Source organism: Quercus robur, chromosome 5 (assembly GCF_932294415.1).
Source record: "Quercus robur chromosome 5, dhQueRobu3.1, whole genome shotgun sequence".
Lineage (NCBI taxonomy): Eukaryota > Viridiplantae > Streptophyta > Magnoliopsida > Fagales > Fagaceae > Quercus > Quercus robur.
The window spans coordinates 87,122,469-87,148,873 of NC_065538.1; the positions used below are offsets into that span (position 1 = coordinate 87,122,469).

Here is a 26,405-nt window from a genome sequence, read left to right on the forward strand (position 1 = left end):
GAAAAGAAAAAAAAATTAATATTTTGACAACTTTTTTCATTTTCTGTAAAAATGATGTTAAAATTTTCCTAAAATAGATTCTTAACTAGTGTCCTAAGGGTACTAGTTAACATGACGCTTTATTTATTTAACAAGGAAATAGATTCTTGATCTTGATGGAACTTCAATTATTGATTTGAATGTTAGGTGTTTCGTTTATTTTTTTTCTTTTGGGTAGAAACTAAATCAAAAGAATTAATATTTTATTAATTTGCATTCTTAGTCTTGTTGGAACGCATAAATCCCACCGTTTGGATGCATGTACCAAGATATAGCTATTTCCCAAATATTGCTTAGATAATATTTAAAATTTGTTTCCCTGAGAGAGAGAGAGAGAGAGAGAGAGAGTAACAAAATATCATATTCATAGTGGGTTTGCCTGGCCTTATCTATATAAAGTGGGGGTTTGAACACTATGATAGTACATTTTTTGGTTCACAACAAGTTCCCTCTCAAAGTTAAGGCCAACCAATCCGTACCTCTGTTCTTCTCTACCTTGTTTGACTGCCATATCTCACATAGGTTTCTCCAAATTCTTCTTTCAAAAGTACACCCTCTTGGCTATCTAGGTAAGCAGTAAGCCCAATATTTTGCTCTATCTCTCTCTCTCTCTACCATGTTTATGGTGAAATGGGATCATGAAGGTATCAAAACTTTTTCATGTATGAACTATATAAAAATTGTCATGAAGTTATATAAAAGAGTTTTCATGTATGAACCATCTGAATAATTCTTATGCATGCATATCAAAGAGTTTTCAGGTATGAACCCTTTAAATAATGGTCAAATGATCTTGGTCCTATATATACACAAAAACTAACTTTTGGAAATTCTAATCCACTTAAAAAAAAAAAAAAACTCGATGCTAAAGTTTTGTGTTGGTTATTAGTTATGAGTATGACTATATAAATGATTTGTTAGTACTTGACTACAATAGTTGCATGCAACAGTGAAGAGGAGAGATCTAAGTGGTATCAATTTCATCAAATTTTGATTGAAAGAAGCTATTAGAAAGAATGTGGAAGCTCAAGGTAGCAGAGGGTGGCAATGACCCTTACATCTACAGCACCAATGACTTTGTTGGAAGGCAGATATGGGAGTTTGATCCTGAAGCTGGTACTCCAGAAGAGAGAGCTGAGATTGAAGAGGCTCGTCAAAATTTCTACAGGAATCGCTACCAAGTCAAACCCAGTGGCGATCTACTTTGGCGAATGCAGGTCCATACATCTACATCTCTCTCTACCCATCCTATCAATTCCAAAAATATTTCTTACTATTTCATCAAATAATCAAAGTAGTTTTTGGGTTAACTTATCATGGGGTGGAAGATTTGGTAGCCCTACAAGTTTTGCTATTTGTGCTATTGAGTTACATTTATTAGTCTTAGTATATGGTTTGTGTTCAGTGCCTTTTTGCACGGAATACGTTACGATGTGAACAAATATTCAAAATTAGATATGTGTTAGAATGAGTAATGTCCAACGCCAAAAAGGCATTGAACACAAGTTTCACCTTTAACTTTGTAAATTACAATACACACATAGTATGTCTTTACTTTATGATTAGTCAACGTTTGATTTCTCATTAATGTTTGGTAAATTGGTACCTAAAAGTTAAACGAACTAAATATTTGGAAGTTTCCTTATCAATTATGCGTTGATTGTACTAAAAACCCTGAAGCAGGCTTCTTAGACTTGGAGCCAAATTAGAGATTAGACTATTTATTAATGGTGGTTTAAGATGCTATAGTTTGGTATGATATATTATATGTATATGGAGTTACTTTTAAGAGATAAATTTTTTAAACAAAAAACCTTAAAAAATAGAAATACAATAAGTCAAAAAAAAAAAAAAAAAGGAATTCAAAATGTTTGGCCGATTACTGCATACTTTACATTTTGAAAGAAAAAGAATTTGATTTTTTTAGCATTTATTAACAAAGTCTTTTTATAATAATAATAATAATAATAATAATAATAATAGGCTTTTGTTAATGAATGTTCTAAGGCAGTATTTAAGGTACATTAAATCCTTTATTAAATTATATTTTTATACATTTTTTAAAACATAAAGCCAATATATCTAAAAAAGCATACATAATCATAATAAATTTATGTGTAAGTTAATAAATTATTAAAAATTGTATTTGATTTTTTTCTTTATTGAAAAATATGCATTCTATCTTAAAATTAAATATTTATTAATTTTTATCGTCTGTCTTTAAAATACTTATTATAAGGGACCATAATAATATTGGAAGTCTTTGGATCAAGCAAACATTCTTCTATTTAAATTTTAGTCACACACGTATTGCGTGAACATTTAATTTTGTGTTAGGAACTTGCACGGAAGGTGTAAAAATGTTTGACTATTTCATATTTAACAAATTGTTGGTTCAATTCACACCGTCTGTGTGAATGGGTTGTTGGGGTTAGCATTTCTTTTTCTCACGTCACTGGTGATTTATATCCTTCATACTTATTCATATTCTACAATGATTATTTTGGGGAAAACCTTTCAATCAAATTAGTGCCTTTCTCTGTGACCAGTGTTCACACAGAAGGAAACCATTTATGCTTTCCGACGAAGTTACGTCAAATCAATTTTCTATGAAATGAATGTAGACTTGGTTATTTACCCAAAAAAACAAAAAAGGAGAAAGAGTGTAGACTTGGTCAGAGATGACATGCCTGAATATTTAGGGGATTTTTTTAATATCACTTTGTAGAGCCACAGTCACCACAACTACTACCAACCAACTTGATAATTTTATCTTATATAATTTTTCTTTTTGATAATTATTAGTTTGTAACACCTTAGATATTCTAGGAAAGGAGAGGAGAGGAGAAATGCTCCTCTTGTAAGAGTGAATGATTTTACTAGAGAAGGGATGAGGTGCGTGTATGTCATGCTATCTTTGCATTATATTTAGTTTTTATTGTTTTTTGATACATCGATTGTTTGGGAGTGGCTGATTTGAATATTGAATGTTTTTATTAAAAACACGAGAAAATATCAATCAGTCAAGTTATAAAGCAGTAGGTTTTGCATTACATTTTTTACCTTTATTTTATTATGAATTACGTTTTGTATTTGAGATTACTAGAAAAAATAATAAAAATGTAGGACTTTAACCTAAAAATTATTTAAAAAATTAAAAAAGAATAAGTATGAATACTTTCCATCTATGGGTAAAGATAAATTCTATATTCTACCAAATGATTTCCAAAGATAATATTATATATATTCATAATTTTCAGATTTTAATTGGGGGAAAAAAAAAAAAGGAGTGCATTATAGTGGCATGCGGATGTAGGAAAATTGGTCGACATGGCTGGAATCCACGGGGTTGGTGGTCAAACAAAGAATACAAACTTATGATGGAGTTTGGCCAATGGTGGGGAATTGATTTCTTTCCTAGTAATCTTTTAAATTTGACTTGACCAAATCCATGGAGGGGGTGGGGCAAAGTCACAAAACCACATGAGTAAATTCCCCATTCCCCGCTAACTCGTTCACACATTGTGAAAACTTTTTTTTTGAGAAAACTTAAAACAATAATAATAAATAAAAATTTGTCACATTGCTTATACTATGGTTGATGGCCGGCCATTATGTGGTATGTTCACTATGTAGTCTTTGTACCCATATCTATTGGGGCTTTTTTTGAACAAAAAAAAGTTTGTCAATTTCCACTTTCATGGATTGGTTTTCTTTTTGTTTGTTTGTTTTATCCATATGGCATTCTAGGCAGCATTATTATTATTTTTTTCCGGTTAGTCATATTAGCATTTTTCATTAATTACATAATAATAGAGACTATTTTGACACAATACAAAAAAAATTAGAAATTAAACTGACATATTGGGGAACCTTAGATACAAAATTGATAGATAGCGTAGAAAGTTTGCCATTAGGGACAGAAATAATAATTTACCTTAGTAATATTAGCCTATACACCCACCACTTCTTCCTTTTCATATGCGTTCGATCATTGGGAATATTTTGATGGCTTTCGCAATAGTCAACAGACTGCAGAACCGTATAATATATTATACTCAAATTAAGTAGTCAATTGGACTTAGTATTCTATTTCATTATTTTAAAAAAGTACTTTAGTATTCTTTCGGCTTCATTTCCTTTAGAAACTAGTATGGTCTCAATTTTTTTTTTTTAGTGCTCATGTGAATGGTCAAAAAGATGTCATTGCTTACGTTTTTAACTGGTGGACCATAGTACTTGTTATTCTTCTGCTTTAGAAAAAAAAAAAAATAGCATGGCAGCATTAGGAATGGTGGTGCCAAAAAGTTATATTGTTATTTTTAGCATCATCAAATACAAATTTATGGTTAAATTGGTGGAGTCAAAACCAAATAATTTGGCTCAACAGTTACAGTGCACAGCCAAAAGTGGTAGTGCACAGCCAAAAGTGGTTGTGCACGATAGCTCATAAGTAAAAAAAAGTATTATTAAATTGTGTGTTTACACTACTTTATATTAAATATATTGATTTATTCATGTATTCACATTGGTTTATAGTGAATATATTATTTTTATTGTAGTGAATATATTATTTTATTGTGTTGAAAGCTAAAATAAAACTATTGATGTTTGGTGTTTTGTAAAGTGAAAAAGTAAGATAAATAAAGTAGATTTTTGGCTCCAATGTGGATCTTCCTCTTGTGAATTAGTCAAATTGGGGGACCTAAATTCTAGCATTCAAGAAGCATACCCCTTTCTCTTTGGTCAATTTGATGTTGGAACAAGCACACACCACTTCCAAATGCCTTAGTTATTATGTGTATGCAGGATCAAATTTAATGGTAACATATAGTAGGTGAAATTTGTGTCTACTAAATTAAATTATTAGTGCAATGAAGCTATTTTTGCTGTTTGTTATAGGAAATGAAATTCTACTTGTGGATACATGATGATCTATGAAGTTGCAAAATTTTGATGATATTTGATTATAATGCTTAATAAATTTGTTGACACTAAGGTCATCTTTCTTTGTTAAAATTATTGCAGTTTTTGAGAGAGAAAAACTTTAAACAAACAATTCCCCCAGTAAAGATTGATGACGGAGAGGAAATCACATATGACAATGCGACAGCTACATTGAGGAGGGCTGTCCATTTCTATTCAGCCTTGCAGGCTAGTGATGGCCATTGGCCTGCTGAAAATGCTGGCCCATTGTTTTTCCTTCCCCCCTTGGTGAGTTTTATCATTGTCATCTATTACTATCATTGCGAAACACACATTTTGGCTTACTTGTTTACAAAATATACATCAATAGAAACTTTATCTTATACTGAACTAAATCATCACGAAAATAAACAAATTATAGCAAATCATGCTTATTGATACAATATCTTCTGGTTCGTGCAATGTATACTCCTAGAGCATCTTAGATTGATTCGACTATCAATTATATATTGTTTCCAATACACTGCAATTAGATTATAAGATGCATGCTTGTGACTTATTATAGTTTTCAGATTGGTTCAATTGCTAATTGTCTTGCATTTAATCCAAAAAATGCAGGTATTTTGTATGTACATTACAGGACATCTTAATACTGTATTCCCTGCTGAGCATCAAAAAGAAATCCTTCGATACCTGTATTGCCATCAGGTACATATTCTTGGAAGTTTTAAAAGTTAATAGTAAAGACAGAATCAAAGTTTTTGCTAGATTTGTTTCTTCCCTTTTTTCTTGTAGTTCAAACTTTCCTTTATAACAACTATGTTGTAAATTTTGTATATTATTAGAACGAAGATGGTGGCTGGGGATTCCACATAGAAGGCCATAGCTCGATGTTTTGCACAACTCTTAGTTACATTTGTATGCGTATGCTTGGGGAAGGACCTGAGGGTGGCAAGGACAATGCCTGTGCAAGAGCAAGAAAATGGATCCTTGATCATGGTGGAGTAACACACATACCTTCTTGGGGAAAGACATGGCTTTCGGTATGACCATGTTCAGTAAAATTCACATCTCAATAGACTTGCATACTAAAAATAATTTGTACTGTAAACTAAAATCTAATCATACTCGTATTACCAATTTCGAAATAAATAGGTTAGGTTTCAAATATATACATTCTGGATGATAACTATTATATGATAAATAACTCAATTATGCAATGTTCCTTTATTCTAGATACTTGGTCTGTTTGAATGGACTGGAAGCAATCCAATGCCCCCAGAATTTTGGATCCTTCCTTCATTCCTTCCCATGCATCCAGGTTTGTACAATATCTACTTACTGCTTCTATTTGTATTAGTCATCTCTACTTAAAATTGCTACTACAAAGTTTTATTGGTTTGTATTTTTTTGAAATTTCATAATAAAACTTGCATCATTCAAAATGATTATTTTACTAGTAGCTTACCAATTGCTTTGCCCCTAAAATGTAGCCAAAATGTGGTGCTACTGTCGGATGGTGTACATGCCCATGTCATACCTATATGGGAAGAGGTTTGTTGGCCCAATCACACCTCTCATTCTTCAATTGAGGGAGGAACTCTACAATGAACCTTATAATGAAATTAACTGGAAGAGTGTGCGTCATCTATGCGCGCAGGTGAGTTTACCTTAATTTTCTCCTCGTGGTTGATACTCGTTTTTTTCTTTTGGTAGACATGTTTTTAAATATTTCTTCCAATGCATGATTATGTAAAACTATTATTGCAGGAGGATATCTACTATCCCCACCCTTTGATACAAGATTTGCTTTGGGATAGTCTATACATATTCACTGAGCCTCTTCTCACTCGTTGGCCATTTAACAAGTTGGTTAGAGAGAAGGCTCTTCAAGTAACAATGAAGCACATTCATTATGAAGATGAGAATAGTCGATACATTACTATTGGATGTGTGGAAAAGGTAATGTAACTTTACAATCAAGAAAAGCAATGGTGAGCATCTACTTAGGCTATGAAACAGTTTTCCTAATGTCATATGCTTTGAACAGGTTCTATGTATGCTTGCTTGTTGGGTTGAAGATCCAAATGGAGATTATTTCAAGAAGCATCTTGCTAGGATCCCAGATTACATATGGGTTGCTGAAGATGGAATAAAGATGCAGGTTAGTAGTTATATTTAGCAAAACAATTGTAGATTTTTGTTCCCTCTGTTGAAGATTTACATTTCACTTTATATTGAACTGTGTAAGAAGACATTCCCTAAATTGTTCTATTTTAGGGTTGGCTATGTACACCAATATATACTTTTAAACTTCAGCATAAGCCTAACCTATGGTTTTCTGGTCTTAAGTTCACAAGTGCTGAGGTACCTTGCAATAAAATAAGTGCTTGCTAATTTTGATATTTTGTATGCAGAGTTTTGGTAGTCAAGAGTGGGATACTGGTTTTGCCATTCAAGCATTACTTGCTAGTGATCTTGTTGATGAAATTGGACCTACACTCGCAAGAGGACATGACTTCATAAAGAAATCTCAGGTTTGCTTCTCAATTCTTTTACCATCTCTAAACCTTAATAATCAAGCATACCTTTAACCTTTTTTCTTTTATTTAATATATATATATATATATATATATATCCTGTATTCACTCAATCTAATTATTGCAATTTCCATGAAAAATTAAAAAGGTCAAAGACAATCCTTCTGGGGACTTCAAAAGCATGTACCGTCACATTTCCAAAGGATCATGGACCTTCTCTGATCAAGATCATGGATGGCAAGTTTCTGATTGCACTGCAGAAGGTTTGAAGGTAATTTACTTTGTTTACATGATTTAATAAAGTCAAGTATTTCACCTCATCCATAATCATTGTGTTCCTCACCAAATATAATCTATTTCACAGTGTTGCTTGCTTTTCTCAATGATGCCACCAGAGATTGTTGGTGAGCAAATGGAACCAGAGAGGTTCTATGATTCTGTCAACGTCCTACTTTCTCTACAGGTAAGGATTAACTTAGCTTATGTTGTATCTTCAAGAATACTAATTGTGCACTTGTGAGCATGAATAGGAAATCCAGATTGCCCTTGGTTTTACTACGGAACTAAAATTGTTCAACTACATGAAAATTACTTTTCCAAATGCAGTAGGTTTTATTTTCTAAAGCTTATTCTCCTAACCTTTTACCAGTCCAGTTGTAGCTACCATTACATTTGAACAATATGATAAAACTCTAAAGGCTTTTGGAACTCACTTTGCACAAACCGTGGAAGCTTTATTTCCATCTAGCACATTGTTTATTTCTTAAGTATTTCACTTTGTTCAGATCAATAAGCTTTATTCTATGGCTTAATGTAGAGTAAAAATGGTGGTTTAGCCGCATGGGAGCCAGCAGGAGCATCAGATTGGTTGGAAGTAAGTAATTAACTCAGCAAATTGAATTGACCTTGAAATATTATTTTGGAAATACTTTGAAACTATCTAATTGCCTTTAAATTCACTCATTGACATATATTAATGGTATATTATTTTTCTTTTCTCCCCCTCAGATGCTTAATCCAACTGAATTCTTCGCGGATATTGTTATTGAGCATGAGTATGTTGAATGCACTGCATCAGCAATCCAGGCTTTAGTTTTGTTTAAAAAATTATACCCCGGGCATAGGAGAAAAGAGATTGAAAACTTCATTAAAAATGCGGCACGCTTCCTTGGAGACATACAAATGCCAGATGGTTCATGGTTTGGTCCTCCACTTGTTTATTAGATATGTTTGAAACGATTGGTGTTTATAAAAAAGAAGTATTACAGAAGGTCACTTACATGATAAAGCATTTTGACAGGTATGGAAATTGGGGAGTTTGCTTCACTTATGGTTCATGGTTTGCACTTGGAGGTCTGGCTGCTGCTGGCAAGAGTTACAACAATTGTCCAGCTATGCGCAAAGGTGTTGACTTCCTACTTAGAACACAAAGAGATAATGGTGGTTGGGGAGAAAGCTATCTTTCTTGCCCAAAAAAGGTAAATGCTTCGACATGGAATGTGCTTCTTGATAAATTTTCATAGTATCTTTAATTCCCTCTCTGTTTTTAAAAGTTCAACCATCTTTAAAAACACACACCACATTGTTTCCCAAATTGTTATGAAGGGTAAAATTTTGGTCAGCTAAGTTATTGTGGATCAAGAAGTTAAAGAAATGTCTTATTGTTTTGCACTGATGAGAATTTGTAGATACTAGATAATTTTGATTAAAACTTCTCTGTCCTTTATTATATAGGAATATGTACCTCTAGAAGGCAACCGATCAAATTTGGTGCATACTGCATGGGCAATGATGGGTCTTATTCATTCCGGACAGGTCAGTTAGTAGTCTGAAAATGTAGCATTATACCTCTCATACTATCTTTTCATATTCTTTTATTTCATAACTCTGATATTAAAACCTTATTTGTGATAGGCTGAAAGAGACCCAACACCTCTTCACCGGGCCGCAAAGCTGATAATAAATTCTCAAATGGAAGATGGTGATTTTCCTCAACAGGTACATATCTTTAATTTACATATACAGCTCCAAACAATCAAAAAATGAAAAAGATAATAATTAATAATAAAAAAAATAAAAAATAAAAAAAAAAAAAGAAGAAGAAAGGAGATTGACATGTTACACTACGAACACATTTAGCCCCAAAAAAATAATCTAAATGGGTGCTAGGTAATTGAAACAATAATTTTGTCTCAAAGAGGTTGGAAGAGAAAGACAAAGTAACAAAACAATATGGAAGTATATATGCTTAAATAGTGCTAGTGTTTATAACAATTTATCTCATTTTTATGGCAGGAAATCACTGGAGTGTTCATGAAGAACTGCATGTTACACTATGCAGCATACAGAAATATATATCCATTGTGGGCTCTTGCAGAATACCGCAAGCGTGTCCCATTGCCATCAAGAAACGCTTAAGTGAAGCAGTGAATTTTGTTGTTCAAGAAATATATGAATGAGAAGGATATAAAATCCAGTAGTGAATTCTCTTACCATTGTGTAACCCTTTTTTTCTCCCTTCCTTAAGGGGCTATTTATGTTTGTATAGAAATTTAAATACACTGGATAAAAATGAGAAGTTCTTCCTTCCATGTGTAGAAGCAAGGCTTGCATAATGTTGTATCACTGGATAATAAAGTAAATGAGAAATTCTTCCGTGTATTATACCAACCTTTTTCTCTTAAACTCTCTGCACAATGAAAATACTTCTTTTCAATTATTCCATGTTAATAGACTCAATCTATGGTTTGAACTTTGAATATCCCTGATTTAATTTGCTGAGAGCGCCTAGTATGAGTCTTGGCTACTGATGTTGTAGAAAAGGCACCTATTACACTATTGCAATACATGAAATTGCATTAAGGGAGCCTTGGCCTTCCTACCATGGTACTCTGTTTCTAACCTATTGTAAACCATATATGCTAGAGTTTCCAAAAGTGAAATCATTTATTTGTATGGGCACTGCTTATCACACACAATGTGTGCTGTAACATACTGTGTTTTCATAAACTAAAATTTGAGCTTAACTCACAATTTCAGTTATTGAAACACACTAACAGATTTTTCCTTATTTATATCTATTTATTCACATACTAGCTTTGACTTACCATACTTCGAGAGAAAGGCTCTCAGCTCACGTTAGCAGATAAGCACAAACGTGCACAGAAGCCCTCCTTGGTTCTGCCGCGAGTGTATACTCTTTGAATACTTTTTCCCCTTGGTAATAATTTTATTTTAGCAAAAAAATTATGCATGAAGATACTATGAAATTAATCACCAATATGTTGTTGTATCTATCAAATTATCAAAAAAATGAAAATACTCTTCACGACAAATACATGAAGATAGCATTATAAATGAAAATACTCTTCATTAAGCAATGCATTCAAAACTAATTATAACTTATCAATTATGATACGACCATCACTTTTCGTTACTATAATTTTACACATTTTTAAAACTAAATGTAACTTATAGTAGAAAATACATAATACAAACATCCTGAGTGGGGACATCATTTATTTATTTTTAGTTTATACTTACCCATATGTTAATGTAGTATTCAAGGGCAGGTTGAAGGGTCTAGTTCACAAATGTTATTTGACAAAAATATTAATGTGATAACAAATGTTATTTTTAGTTTATACTTACCCATATGTTATTTCATAAAAATATTAATGTGATAACAAATTTGATTGATGTTATTTTCAACAACAAACCACTTCTATCTCATTGGAATATATTACTTATCATAGTTTATTATTTTACATCAATTTATTGTTAATTTTTTTAGTTATGTTTACTAATTAGGGTTTGAAATTTGGTCTAATTTGGTCCAATTTGATCTACTTCAGTCCATTTTGGTCATCTTCGGTCCAGTTTGGTCCATTCAGTCCATTTTGGACAATTTTAGTCTACTTTGGTGTACTTACTGAAGAATAAGAAAAAACAGGTTTAGGTTGAGACTTGAGAGTACTATCAATTATTTGAGTAATATCAATTATAATTATATAATAAGTTTTGATTATCATGATAATCTTCTTAAAAGAATATGAAATTTGAAACTTAAAAGTTTTAGTTGTACCAAAATAAATTAGGAAAATATAATTCATAATAAAAATAATTATAAGAATATGGACCATTTCAAAAAAGAATAATATCAATCAAAAACATCAAAAAAGATAAAATTATATGTTTGTAAAAATATACAGATAGAAATTATTTTTAGAAATTATTTAATTTTTAAAAATTATCTATAATAAAATAATTTAGATAATAATTATACATTATACCACATATCTTAAAATAATTATATATTCTCATGCATGATGTAGGCCCACGACTAGTTTTCCATAAAAGTGGTATTAAAGTTTTCATAAATGATTCATAAAAACACTCATTAATCGGTGAAAAAATATTGCAAACTTGGAACTACATACAATATTTTGACATAACCAAAGCAATAATAACGTATTATTATTATTATTGACATAACAATAATAACAATAGTTTTAGAGTCTATTTCAAATTGGCTATTGGAACAGAATATTTTAGTACAGGTGTGTATTGTTGCACCATTTCAGAATTATACATCCGATATATATTTATATTGGAATTGTTATTATTATTATTTATGGGACTTATATTATTGTTAAACTAAAATTTTAAAATTGATTATGAAATGAAATATTTAAAAACTAATGAATGTCATTATGGCCTCTCAGTCTCTATTTTGCAGGTATCAGGAGGTCTTTGCTCTTTCTAATTGTACCAATGGAAGGATTGGTTGCCCAAGAGTTCAAGTCCACAGGCTGGGTGGTCATTGGGAGCTCATAATCAGGATTGCTGGAGTCAGACAGAAAAGGGTCAAGAGGAGTGCCTATGCTTATGAGGCCCTAGACAGTCAAGGAACCATTGTCTGCAGTGGATGTCATAGCAGTGCAGCTGACTCAACCTATGGTGCTTTGCTGGAGGCTATGGTGGATGCTGCAATGCAAACTAGGAGGTGTGGGTTTAGCCAACTTTTGTTCATAAGCAGATGCAAGAGGCTAGTCTATCAGTTCAGCAGGACTAGTATTCCAAATTGGATGGAGAAGACTACTTTTGCAGATCTGTCTACTTTGAAACAGCTTGGTATAGGCTTTAAGTACCTTTTTGTGCCTACTGTTGTACTTAATAGTGTCTATTCTATAGCTGTTTTGGCTACTAAATCTCCTATGCACTATAACTGGGCTATGCCACTAAGTGTATAACTCTTTCTGCTTTATTATCAAAAAATAAAAATAAAATAATAATGCATTGAAGTAATAATGTTTTTGTAAATAGAAAAGAATGTAATGGCAATTGTAAAGGAAGCACCTTCCTAGAGTAGATGCTTCCCATCTACTCTTGCACGTTTTATTATCACTACTTATTTCATCCCATCTATCCTCCAACGTTTAGGCTATGTTTGGATTGGGTTGAAAACCCGTGTCTGCGTCTGCGTCTGTGTTTTTTTTTTTTTTTTCAATGCGTTTGTGAGACTTGGGCTACTGTTCATGCACGGTCCAATGAACAGTAGCCACAAAGTTTGACTTTTCTCACTTTTTTTAGCCAATCAGTGCATATCGTGTACTGTTCATGGACCCATAAATTTCACTTTTCAGCAACTTTTTCATTAAAAATAGGTCCCACGGTACTATTCAAATATTTAAAAATTATTTTGCTACAGTATTTTTCAGTTTTCAGTTTCAGTTTTCAATTTTCAGCTGTATCCAAACGGACCCTTAATCTTTCTTCCTTTTGTATTTCTCTCTCACTGTTCCTAGTCTCAAAGTTCTCACGTCACATCCCTCATCTTCTTCTCCAGGTCTGTAAGTCTCTCATCTAACCTCTCATCCTTTTTCTAATTTAGTTCGTCTCTTCCATGGCTTTCCACGTTTTAATACGTGGGTTAGGTTTAATTGACCATTGGAAAAAACTTTTGTTAGCTTTTACGGACGACAAAATCATTTGACTATCATGGGACCACATTAAAAAAACTCACCAACTAATTTACACAAATATTAGACGTATTCATGGCTTCATGCCTAAACAAATTCCTAACATTGGTAAAATACTTCTTAGTATAGTATTTAATTGTACAAATGACTTATATTTTTTATTTAAGGGTCTAGATAATGTATACCTCTAGGGCATAAATTAACAATTTATTTTAAAAAAAAGTTTTATCAAGAATTGAAAAATTTGTCAAAAAGTTTCACTGTTTTTGCAATTTCTATTAAAAATTTACTTAAAATAGTCTACTAACATATACTCTAAAATCATACGTTAATAAAACCCTTTTATTTATAAAAGTATTAATTAAGTTGTATGTATATATATATACATGATGTCAAGGAAAACATCTTGGATGAAATAGGCGCATGGGTCTATTATCTCATTGACATGTGGGACCCGCGTTGTGGGTCTCACATGTCAAGTTGTTCTCCATTCAAATTACTAGCTTGCTGCTGTAACAGTCTCTCAAATGTGTGGGAGTCCACCGCGAACGGAGTGGTCTTCGTTGGCTTGTTGTCTATAGCCTGCATAATCAAAGTGTAGGCTTGGAACCTGTTGAAGATCACATGTTTCACATGATGGCTTGGGCACTGTGCAGCTAAAAACCACAGACAGAAAAAAGAATAAACTATACAGGACGGGGGTTGGATATGGCTACACGACGGAAACATGGGTTTTGCCAAAAAAAAAAAATGAAAGCTTGAAACGTGCTGTACTTTCGACTCTGGAGTCAGGCCGATCTTCTTCTTCTTCTTCTTGCTTAGGAAGGAATTAGGTCACATCTAATTCTATTTTGTGATTTCCTCATTTTGACATTATGTTTTTTCCTTGTGTGCTTTTTAGGTTAGCTTTTTAGATATGTTTCACGCAGATACCTGCGAAGCCTTCTCTCACCTTCCCACCCCACGTGAATAACAACTTCTTTCTTTTTTGACTAAGAAGATAGATGAATAACTTCTTTCTCAATTTGGCTTCTATGAGTGTGTGTGTTTTTAACAATTACACCACTAACATAATAAAATAATATATATTTTAATAAAATATTTTTTTTAGCATCTGAGATATAGTGCACTTGCAAAGATAGTTGTACACTGTAACTTAACAGCCAAAAATTTTGGCTCTCTCTCCACTTATGCAAGAGCATTTTTTTATATTTAGTTGGTAAATTTAGCATTTTAGCAATATGCCTCCCAATACTAAACTCTTCGGGGAGCTTCTTAGATATATTTCACATTATCACACATGTGAAACATTTATCTCACTTTCCCACCTAGGTGAATAGATTCATTTTAAATTTGTTTTTTATGTGTTAAATTTTTATTATTCTTTTTTATTATTATTATTTAGGTAGACAGTAGATACATAAAACATATAGTGGTTTCTTACATATATTTCACACTATCACACATGTGAAACATTTATCTCTTTTTCCCACCCAGGTGAATGGATTCTTTTTAATTTTGTCTTTTTTGCAATAACTTTTTATTATTAATTTTTTTAATTATTTAGGTAGACAGTAGATACATATAATATATAGTGGTTAGACTTTAATATGCTTATAAAAGAATTTTAAACAATTATTTATAAGCAAATAATATTTTTGTTATAAAACAAATTTTGTAAGTTTTGAAATTATATATATATATATATATATAAAGGTTGCGTTCAAGTTACATCTGGTGTAACTTTAAGCAATGTTACACTACCTAATAACTTGTTATAGAATTTATATTTTGAAAATCTCACCATTGAATCACATGTTTTATACTAATTTACACTATCCAATAACCTGTTAAAGAATTCATAATTTTTTTACTTACTAATAATCACACATTATATAAGAAATTTGTAAAAAATGTTTGTAATTCTAGCATTTTTCTCATTTTAAAGACTATAAAAAATTTATAAATCTAAAGTTTAAAACAAAATATACAGTCCTAAAAAAATTAGCCCTACAATAGAAATCAAATTCTACAGAATGTTTAAACAAGGCCCAAGCCTACAAAAACATTTAGGGTTTCATTCTAACTTGTTCATATATAAAAGGGAAACCCTAGTTACATTTTGGAGACTTTTGGAAGACTTGTGTGTTACTCTTTGTAAGATCCGAGAGGTCTTGTACCTTATAACTACATAAGAATCTACTAGAACAAGATTTTCAATCAAGCGGTGGTAGAACCTAGTTGTTGCTACAAGATCATTACTGTTGGTGATCTGAAACCTTTGAGTTGGATCTCAAAGTCACAAGCAAGGGTGCTTGTGTTACTGTAAATTTAAGGAGAGGAGCTTGTGGACTTGGAGATTGCACGTGGTCGTGTCAGTTTACTACATAAGGTAGCAATAGATTTAGGGTTAAATCTTTTGTAAAAACTTCTATTCTCTTATGGTGGATTTACTTTATCTTGAGGATAGTTAGGTCAAATCCTCCCCAAATTTTTAACTTGAAACGATTTGTTTCATCTGTTTTCTTAGATCATCATATCGTGATGTTATTTATTTTTCTACTTTTGTGCATGATGTGATATATGCTTGTTTAACCTAGATCTGAATAATAAACCTAATAATCACTTGGTTCATTAATTAGGTTAAACAATTTGATTTAAGGGGTCTAAATGAACAAACATATATATATATATATATAGAGAGAGAGAGAGAGAGAGAGAGAGAGAGAGAGAGAGAGAGAGAGAGAGAGAGAGAGAGAGAGAGTTACATCTACTGTAACTTTAAATAATGTTACACTACCCAATAACTTGTTATTGAATTTATAATTTCTTTTACTTACTAATAATTACTCATCATATAAGCAATTTGTAAAAAAAAATTGTAATTCTAGCATTTTCCTCATTTTAAAGACTATAAAAAAAATTTATAGATTTAAAATTTAAAACAAAATATACAAGCTTAAAAAAATTAGCCCTACAACAGAAATATCCAACCAATTTTACCAAAACAAATGACCCGGCCCTTTAAAATTTTTTTTTAAAAAAAATTTGTTCTCACACAGCATCTAAGAATTTGTCGTGAAAAAAAAAAAAAAATTATTGTTTTCATTTAGTTATCTTTTCATCCTACCAAACAACTACAACAACAACAAGAAGTCTTTTTGTTTTTGTTTTTTTTTTTTTTAATAATCAACAACAAGAAGTCAACAACAACAAAAGAAATAACAAAAAAAAAAAAAAAAAGACAACAACAACAGTATTCTGTTAATCTTCTCAAAAAGAAAAGAAAAGAAAGTATTCTTTCAAAACAAATGGAGTCTCATCTTTTTTAAGGTCTCTTGGATTATATTACTCATTTCATTTTTAACGTTTCACTTTCTCATTTTAACCAAAATCAATATTAAGGAAACTATTATAATATATTGGATTAAATAAATTATCTTCTTGAATAAATCAACCGGACTAAGATTCATACAAACTTTTCAATACCGAGGTGCTGAGTTACTGAATCACCACGGAGAGGAGAAGATGGAATAACTCTAAAATTGATATTTAAGACGTAGCTTATGCAGTGTAGATCACCGCTTCTGTTACATATAAATGGAATCAAACACATCGAAATGACGTTATAGATAGCTTTAACAAATAGTATATGCACGAATTCGCAAATCTCAATATATATAGTTTGCATAAAAATAGAGATTGCCCAACATGAAAATCTTTAGGCTGGCATTCAGGTGTGAGAATCCTTGAAACTAGAGTGGCAGTAAGAGCATTGATGGCTGGGTGCATATTTAAATTTCTTAGCAAACAATTTTAGTTATATTATTTTTATTCTTGTATATTCCCTGCCAATTTCCAAATACATCAATGTCAGTGTATTGATTGCTTCTGCATGCATGACCAAATTTTAATAGAAAATGTGTGTGTTAAAATACTTAATATTCTTAAAAGAAAAAAAATAATGGGTTAATCTCACATTGAAAAATAAGTGTGATGTATAGAGGTTTAAAATATGTACTGTATATCTAAGAGTAGGCCGTTTTGAATATACATTATTGTCAATTTTTTTAAAACATTTTCTCATATCCCATTGTGCGTTTGTTAAAATACTTAGTATTCAAAAAAAAAAAAAAAAAATTGCAAGAAAAAATATAGAATATAGGGTTTTACTAATGTGTACCCTTTATTAGTAAATTATTTTAGAAAATTTTTAATATAAAAATGAAAAAGTGATTAATTGTTTTAACAATTTTTTTAATTCTCTATAAAAACTTTTTCAAAATAGATGATCAATGTATGGCCTTATGGGCATACATTGACCACTCCTTAGAACGTATTAATCTTACATTAGTTGCAAACGTGGACTGTCAATTACTAAACATTACTTATTCCAAATTCAACAATGTGATACGGAAGAAATTCCATTTATTGGTTGCTTTCATGGTTGATTTTATTGGAAAGTAGCATTTTCAAAGTATGGCCGGCCTTTTTCTTCCACTTTTGGTCTAATATAGATAGATTAACAAAAAAATAGTCATATTTCCTCTTATTAATTAATTAATTCATGTAGGTCAAGGTTCACTTGTGTGACAATGTTATCACGTCGTTTATCAATAATCCATTGTTTTTTGTATACCATGTTCTGTCTTAGTTATTTATGATATCCATGCATTAAGAAAAATACATACTATAGAATAATGTAGCTCACACCAAGATTGACTGTAAAATTGTGAAAATAATACAATTATTACGGTGGGAAATGCGTTATTACGTATTGTATTTGTATATGTAGTCAAGAATACACATACTATTTTTCCTATATAAACTCCCATATTGCATTTGCAAAATCGTGCCTCTAAAAGCTATTGCCTAAGCACAAACTAGCTTCATCAACTATGGAGCTTTTCTTCCTTAGTGGTGTCATCCTCTTTGCTTTCATTGTTTCTATTTCTGTTGTATTCCTTCTCTACCACAAGTCCTATGCTTCACATCCTAATCTTCCAAGGGGGAAGATGGGCTTACCTTTCATTGGTGAGAGCCTTGAGTATCTCTCCACTGGAAGAAAGGGTCACCCAGAAAAGTTCATATATGATAGAATGGCTAAATTCTCTTCCGAAGTCTTCAAGACTTCAATCTTTGGAGAGCCAGTGGTTGTTATGTGTAATAAGGCCGGAAACAAGTTCTTGTATTCCAATGAAAACAAACTTGTCACAGCTTGGTGGCCAAGTTCTGTGAACAAAATCTTTCCCTCCTCTCTACAAACATCTTCCAATGAAGAATCCAAGAAGATGAGAAAGATGTTGCCAAACTTCATGAAGCCAGAGGCCTTGCAAAGATATATAGGCATCATGGACACTATTGCGCGAAGACACTTTGAGGCTGGTTGGGAAGGGAAGCAAGAAGTGACTGTTTTTCCACTTGCCAAGAATTATACCTTTTGGTTGGCCTGTAGGTTGTTCTTGAGCATTGAAGATCCAAAGCATGTTGCCAAGTTTGCTGATCCTTTCACTGTTTTGGCTTCTGGGATCCTTACTATTCCCATAGATTTGCCAGGGACGCCCTTTAACCGTGCCATTAAGGCTTCAAAGGTGATAAAGAAGGAGTTGAGGGCTATCATTAAGCAGAGGAAGATTGATTTGGCTGAGAACAAAGCATCTCCCACACAGGATATATTGTCACATATGTTGCTCGCCTCCGATGAGAATGGACAGTTCATGACTGAGATGGACATAGCTGACAAGATTCTTGGTTTACTAATTGGTGGCCACGACACAGCAAGTGCTGCTGTTACTTTTGTTGTCAAGTATCTTGCCGAGCTGCCCGAAATCTACAATGAGGTCCTAAAAGGTGAACTTTCAATCACTTATCTTTCTTAATCCTATGATTTTTATTTATTTATTTATTTTTAACATCTGTTTGTTTCAGTTACGATGATTCTTAAAAAAATGAGTCATTTTTCTAAAAAACACTTTCTATAAAACTATATTATTTTCTTACATTTGATAGCAACTTTAAATGAATTGAAAAATAATTTTCTAACTTCTCTTATTTAACTTAGAAATAGAGTTGTTTTCGGGAAAAAATTAGTGGAAAACAATATCTAAAAATAAATCATACTTTTTATGTTGATTATGGTCTGTTTGGGATTCATTTATTTTGTTGAAATTAAAAACTTTTTACTGAAAGTATTATAGATAAAAGTAAAAGTTTGCTGAAATAGTATAGTGGAACCTATGAATAATACTAAAAAGTATAATAGAGCCCTTGAATAGTAGCAAAAATAAGATAAATAGTAAAATTAGCTAACTTTTTAATTTGGAGTTAAACGCACACTAAAGATAGCTTTTATTTGACTTATTTTTTCAGATGCTACTAAACACGAGAAAATACGAAAAACAATTTTTACACAAAGTTTTTTTATTGAAACAAACAGAGCAAATTGAGATGATTATTTTCACATAATTTAAGAATTTTTAGTAATCTTTACACAATATTTTTCATCTAATTTCATAAAATTTTTAACAAATTTTAGAAATCTATAACAATGCTATAAACAAAGAAAATTTCATTAATTTTTTTTCCGTTACAATTCATTGAGATGATTATTTTCATGTAAAGTCACTATTAATATTACTTTTATTGCACACAAATCACAACTTTTTACCTTATTACCTTGACTATTGTGAAATTTGTTATGTCATTAATTTTTTTTTTTTTTTAGAGAGTTTCAATCTATGATGTCTGCTCCTAATGATAGCTTTTTATCATTAGATCAGGACACCAATCAGTTTTTTGGTGTAGGTGGGAATTGAACTCCAGATTTCTTATTGATAGGAAAAAAACAAAGAAAAGGGCAGAGACTATAAATTGTTTTGTTTGTAAAAAGGTTTACAGTTTAACAGTGTACATGCCATATAGTTTTGTTGCTGAAGTGGGTTTTTTAGTTGATCCCATATTTGAAAATAAATTTAATGGATGTTGTGTTGGATCATATACCAAGAATATAAATCTTCTGTCCTACTTTTTGCATTATACATTATACTTCATCAATCATAGTATAGTAAACTGTTCATTGATGAAAATTTCTTGTGGATTCCATACATCATCACTAACGCAATTAACCACCAAAATTTCTAGTGGACTTTGTTTGTAGTACAACCACTGAGGCTCCCATTCAATTTTAACAATTTCTCACAAGTGAACTATAATTCAAAGAAAATGATATTTTTCCTACCTTTAAAGGCTGGTTTTCTAATAAATTAAAAATAAAAAAGTAATTAAATGTTTAAATTGTTAATCATTGTTAACAATATATATTTACGTTTTTTATATTAAATAGAGCAAATGGAGATTGCGAAGTCAAAAAAACCAGGGGAGTTACTTAACTGGGATGACATTCAGAAGATGAGGTATTCATGGAATGTTGCATGTGAAGTGATGAGACTTGCCCCACCTCTTCAGGGTGCTTTTAGGGAGGCCATTAATGACTTTGTCTTCGCTGGCTTCTCTATTCCAAAGGGTTGGAAGGTTAGTATGTATATGCAATTTTTTTACAGCATGCATATGCACGTGTTTATGTAACTTGGCATATATGTTCTCAACAAATTAAATAATAAGCCTGTAAACATATCATTTTTCATAACGGTAATGGCATGATGTGATTAGTGCATAAAAAAATGGTTTAATAATGAACCTAAGTGAAAGTGATTTTGCTTAAATAAAAACATGTCATGTTCCTGGTTGTGGAAAATGTTAGTATCCCTAACATTACTCTTTCAAGTCTTAACAAAATTTGGATATCTATATTTATAATAGCTTAACATGTTAATTTTTTCTTAAATTTACAGTTATATTGGAGTGCAAATTCAACACATAGGAACCCAGAATACTTCCCAGAACCTGAAAAGTTTGACCCCTCAAGATTTGAAGGGAATGGACCACTACCTTATAGTTATGTACCATTTGGAGGAGGGCCTAGGATGTGTCCTGGAAAAGAGTATGCACGGTTGGAAATTCTAGTTTTCATGCATAATGTTGTGAAGAGGTTCAACTGGGAGAAGTTGATTCCTGATGAGAAGATCATTGTGAATCCAATGCCCATACCAGCCAAAGGGCTTCCTGTCCGCCTTATTCCTCACATTGCTTAGGCCGTTGTTGCCTGAACCCTAATTCCACCATCTTACTGAATGTATGCAGAAAACTGAGGGATTAATAGATACTCAAATGCTACAGTAAAGAGGGGGGGGGATTATCAGTAATAATAAGGCATGCTGCTGCTGCTATGTAACATTCTCAAAAGCACAACCACAAAAATTTGCCTTGATTTACTTGCAGCTTCTCTTTCTTTCTTTCTTTATTATTATTATAGATTTGTAGTATGTATGAAATGCGAATTGCTAGGTTTCCACCTGTGTATTGTGAAAGTTGTTGTGTGATTGTGTGTGATGATTGAATGATGTGTAGATCATGAAAGAGAGAACACACACAAAAGTTTATGTGGTTCCGCATAATGGCCTACGTCATTATATAGGATAATTAAATAAAAAATATAAATATTTATTTTGCTTAAAGGTACTATAGCTTAGCTTTAAAAAAAATGCTATGGTTATGACTTCACACAATGCTTAACTCCATTAAAATGTACTATTCACCACCAATATAATCTATGTTATCTTGCACATTTTTTTGGATAACAAACAGGTTGACAAAACAATCTATGGTAGAGGAAAGAGATAAACTCTTCCATTGACAGATGCCTGTTGATGAATGTCAACTTTCCCAACTTGTTTAGTGTAGAATGATGTTTTCTTTCCTCTTCTTTTGCACTGCACCACATTTGGGTAGTGTCCATAACAAAGGATTGCGCAGAACATCTCCAAATCACAGCTATTTTGGTAGTCAGCCTATGCACATATCACAATGAGTAAATCCTACTTTGGATAGATATATTATACAATTATTCAAATGGTTAAAATTAAGAAGGAAATAAAGAAGAAAAGTTGCACCAACCACAAACTCAGTTAGATTTCTCTTGAATAGAAATGGCGTAATAAAGTGTTATAAAAAATGAAAAAAATAAAATAAAATAAAATAAAACTAAGAAAGGGGAAAGAATACTTGCACTTGAAAAAAGAAAAATTGAATTTCTTAAGAGTTTACAGTAGCACCCCTTGATTTTTCTACAAATCTAATGCTTGATAATAGATCTACAAACTATATTTTCATATCCTCCATCTTCTGCAAGATAACTAGATATAATTAAAAAAAATTTCCAAACAAATTGCTCTTTCCTTTCCATTACGTTTTGCATATTTTTATCCTTATAAAGTTTAAGAAGTGCTTTGTGGTCATTGCATAAAGAATGTGTGCACAAGTTTAAAATCAGTAATAGAATCAACGTTAATCATTAAAAAAAAAAATTAAAACTGCAAATGCCATAAAAAGAATTAGTATGGATCAGCTTAATGATCAACCTGCACGAATCACCAGCAAAGGATCTTCTTCATCAGCTTCCTCTTTCCAATTATTGGTAGCACAAATGGGTAACTATGTGCAAGAAAATCTGCAATTTTTAAGGTTGGATTGAAGCATTAAAAGATAGACCCTATAGGAAGCATATTTCCAATATTTGGGTCCCAATGGTACAGAGCAAAGATGGTGACCTTTTACACAATTTTTTTTTTTTTTTAATTACAGTGAACATTCTAAAGTTGTTAACCAATACAAAAACTTGTATCCAATGGTATATACCAAGTGGGGTAAGCGTCTCTATATCATTTAAAGCCCAATTTTTTTAAAGAAATGTTAGGGTCTAAAAGTTTAGAACAATTTGCAAACCGTGAGTATAAACTTGTCTAGATATAGATCTTAAATTCTATAGGGTATATTAGATAATGTTCAAAATGCTTTAAGTCAGAATACAAGAACAAGGAAGCTATAGGTTCAAGGAATTCGAAATATGCCAAGCTCAATCAATCGAGAGAAAGACTTGACCAATTGAGACATGAATCTGCAGAATTTAATTAAAGCCCAACAGTCCATTAAGCCCATCAATTGATTAGGGTTTCAAATCTAATTCACATAATATTTAAAGGAAACCCTAAGACACATTTTGTAGAGACTTTAGAGCTTCTCTTTTGAGATCTAAAAGGTTTTATGGCTTCTCAATTCAAAGTCACTACCGGAAATCTTTCTACACATAATTTGAATCGATAGATCTGAAGTTGCTACTTTCTAGTCATCAAAGGTGCTAGATCTAAACCTTCAAGGGTGGTCTTAGAGATATAGACTAGAGGTCTATGTGAGAGATTTAAAGGCGTGAATTGGAGTTTCATGTGAGAGCAAGTCCATATTAAAGAAATCTGAGGGATTCAGAGCTCAGTTTAGTAACTGTAGTTAGATTTACTACGAATTGGTATTCTTGAACTGTAAATCTCAATTTGATATAGTGGATTATTCTTTTGGGATAGTTCCCTCCCCACCCCCACCCCCCACCCCACCCCCAAGTTTTTTTTTTTTTTTAAACCTTAAAACTAGTTTGCTTCATTGATTTTCCTAGGTTATCAAATCTTGTGTTATTTAGATTACTGCTGTGCATGTTAATTGTGATTAATGTTTAACCAAGATTTGAATAATTAATCTAAATAAGAACATGGCAAATAAATTAGGTTAAACACTGTGTTTTTGTTGGGTCTAAAAACTTTACAAGAATTTCAATTGCATTTTGAATCGCAAGAGCATCTAGAGGCTAAAGTGCTTTTGCCAAAAATGATCCAATAGTTTGAAGCAGCAAACTTTTAATATGCAATCATAGTTCTTGTAAATCAAGAATCTTAGGTAACTGAAAATGAATCAATGCATCATGGATCATCTTTGCATACAATCTATAATAAATAAATGAAAACGAAGGAAGAAAGAAAAGGTTTTAAATTAATCAACAAACAAACTAGGCTAACTAAGTTGGAGAAACAAGTTTCACAAAAAGAGAATCTTGTATTTGCTATTAACCTTTCATGGTGCTACTTCAATACACAACAAAGATACAAAATTTCTATTGATCTGAATGGTCAAAGAATTAGAGAGAGTTAAGAACTATTATATCATTTAATTATATGTCTCAAATTACTTCGTTTCTATAAGCCACTAAATTGCTAAGCATGAAAAGCCATTAAATTTTGGATTCAAAAAGATTTATATGCTTATATAACAGTGGCTGTGAACATTAGAAAGAGCTAACTGTTATAATATTGCATTCTTCTGCTTCCTTCTACTTCTCTAGTTCCATCAATAGACTCAATCTCTATTTCCAGCAATTCAGCCTCAACATTGCAAGTGAAGGTTGTGGCCCACCTTCAAAAGATATTTTTGCAGGGAGTAAGGGAATCAATTAAGATAGACAGTTCAATTGCACAAAGCCACACACACTAATGTCTCTGCAATGTGATTTGTAAACATATAATTATTCAACTTGTAGTATATTTAAAACTATTCTTTCTCTTTGACCCTTTTTGAGGTTCTCAATAATAATGTAATATTGAAATGGTTACTTTAATTTAAACAAACATTTTCTCAAATTTGAATCTTATACAAAAATCAAAATTCAATAATACATATAATTATACCACCATATTCCTAACAATTCATGTTAAAACCTATAAAAAGAAGGTATACTAAATCTTAGAATAAATATAAAAAAATGGTGTCATATTGAAGTATATGCTTTATGCAAAATAAATGAAGGTAAAAGTATTTTTTAGTAACTTTTTCAATTATGGGTCACATTGTTTGTCCTACAAACTGACAAGCCAGACTCTTATATATCCAACCCATACGTACCAAAAATATAAGGTAAATTTTCGATTTTTCATGAAAGGTATTTTCTAGGAATTTCTATCAACTTACTTACTAAATTTGTGGTACATTATGAGATGTATAAGTTAGAAGATTGTTCTTGAGGGCATCTCTGCCTTCTCTACTTCTTCTCTAAGTGGGGTTGTAGATGATTTCGATTTTGCCCTTCTATTCATTTTTCTTCATCGGTCAACCTTAATCAAAACCAATAACCCAAATACCTAAATTAAAAACAATCAAACCAATAATCCATATATACAAAGTAGGAGACTGACAAACTCTCCAGTGGTGGGATTAAATACATGAAAATCATGGCCACCTCTCAAGCAGATCAAACCATCCAAAGAATATACTCTTGGGAACCAATATGGGACGATGTTAGATCTGGATATCTCTTTTGCAATCAAAGTCTTAAATCCACCTCCTACTTGTAAAGAACGTATTACAAAGGAAATTGTGCAATCAGAAATACCATGATACCATTTAAGAATATGACTCACTAAAGTCATGAAAAACACAGGATTCATTATAAAAAAAGAAGCATCTTTAATCTTTATAGATTTTGCATAAGTACCAAGACACGATGACACATACTCACACACAAACCATTAAAGAAAGAATCAAAGAACATACGCAATATGTACGTACGCTATGAAAGTAAAAATAAGAAAAGCAAAAGATACATATACACGGACAATTAAAGAAAAAATATAGAAGAAAAAAAGAAGAAGCTAAGAATAGAAATATAAGATAATAAAGATGGGTTACCCTCAAAAATAATAATCCATGGATATTCATTAAAATCTTCTAGACAATTTCAGATAATGGAAAAAATAAACCCAAAAGTTAAGATGTTAAAACTTTCAAAAGGCCAAAAAAAAAAAAAAATCAGAAGATTCAAAGCTTCAAAAGTATTGAAATAAAACTATATATATATATATATATATAATTACGCAATAGAAAAATACAATAGAAAGAAGGGTTACTCTCAAAAGATGATTATAGCTTTTCTACTATTGAAATTGGCAAGACAATTAAATGTATTGCAAAAATGAACTGAAAAATT

The 26,405-nt window shown here is 31.5% G+C and overlaps 2 protein-coding genes across 4 annotated transcripts; both read left to right on the top strand.

The window, feature by feature from the left end:
* The first annotated feature begins 448 nt into the window (after positions 1-448).
* On the top strand, positions 449-10,175 carry LOC126727593 (beta-amyrin synthase). Of its 3 annotated transcripts, none has more exons than XM_050433398.1 (18): positions 449-608; positions 990-1,256; positions 5,068-5,253; positions 5,584-5,673; positions 5,811-6,008; positions 6,202-6,286; positions 6,459-6,625; positions 6,736-6,927; positions 7,016-7,129; positions 7,383-7,502; positions 7,654-7,776; positions 7,870-7,968; positions 8,323-8,379; positions 8,514-8,704; positions 8,806-8,983; positions 9,240-9,320; positions 9,420-9,503; positions 9,801-10,175. In XM_050433398.1, exons 2-18 carry the CDS (start codon positions 1,056-1,058, stop codon positions 9,921-9,923), a joined length of 2,289 nt encoding a protein of 762 aa, XP_050289355.1. In that variant the 5' UTR covers positions 449-608; positions 990-1,055; the 3' UTR covers positions 9,924-10,175. The 3 variants fall into 3 exon arrangements, with proteins under 3 accessions (XP_050289355.1, XP_050289356.1, XP_050289357.1); XM_050433399.1 differs by having other exon boundaries at positions 454-683; XM_050433400.1 differs by lacking the exon at positions 449-608 and adding an exon at positions 781-800.
* Positions 10,176-18,329: 8,154 nt separating this feature from the next.
* LOC126727594 (beta-amyrin 28-monooxygenase-like) lies at positions 18,330-21,898 on the top strand. Its single transcript, XM_050433401.1, has 3 exons — positions 18,330-19,336; positions 20,829-21,016; positions 21,337-21,898. Exons 1-3 carry the CDS (start codon positions 18,385-18,387, stop codon positions 21,634-21,636), a joined length of 1,440 nt encoding a protein of 479 aa, XP_050289358.1. The 5' UTR covers positions 18,330-18,384; the 3' UTR covers positions 21,637-21,898.
* The last annotated feature ends 4,507 nt before the right edge of the window (positions 21,899-26,405 follow it).

What these genes read in the sequence shown, in the direction of transcription:
- LOC126727593 (XM_050433398.1), top strand. Translation starts at nt 1,056, where the DNA reads ATGTGGAAGCTCAAGGTAGCAGAGGGTGGCAATGACCCTTACATCTAC. An exon ending in GTCTTATTCATTCCGGACAG is followed by an intron (nt 9,321 to 9,419) that starts GTCAGTTAGTAG and finishes TATTTGTGATAG; the next exon opens with GCTGAAAGAGACCCAACACC. An exon ending in ATGGTGATTTTCCTCAACAG is followed by an intron (nt 9,504 to 9,800) that starts GTACATATCTTT and finishes TTTTTATGGCAG; the next exon opens with GAAATCACTGGAGTGTTCAT.
- LOC126727594 (XM_050433401.1), top strand. Translation starts at nt 18,385, where the DNA reads ATGGAGCTTTTCTTCCTTAGTGGTGTCATCCTCTTTGCTTTCATTGTT. An exon ending in CTACAATGAGGTCCTAAAAG is followed by an intron (nt 19,337 to 20,828) that starts GTGAACTTTCAA and finishes TATATTAAATAG; the next exon opens with AGCAAATGGAGATTGCGAAG. An exon ending in CTATTCCAAAGGGTTGGAAG is followed by an intron (nt 21,017 to 21,336) that starts GTTAGTATGTAT and finishes TTAAATTTACAG; the next exon opens with TTATATTGGAGTGCAAATTC.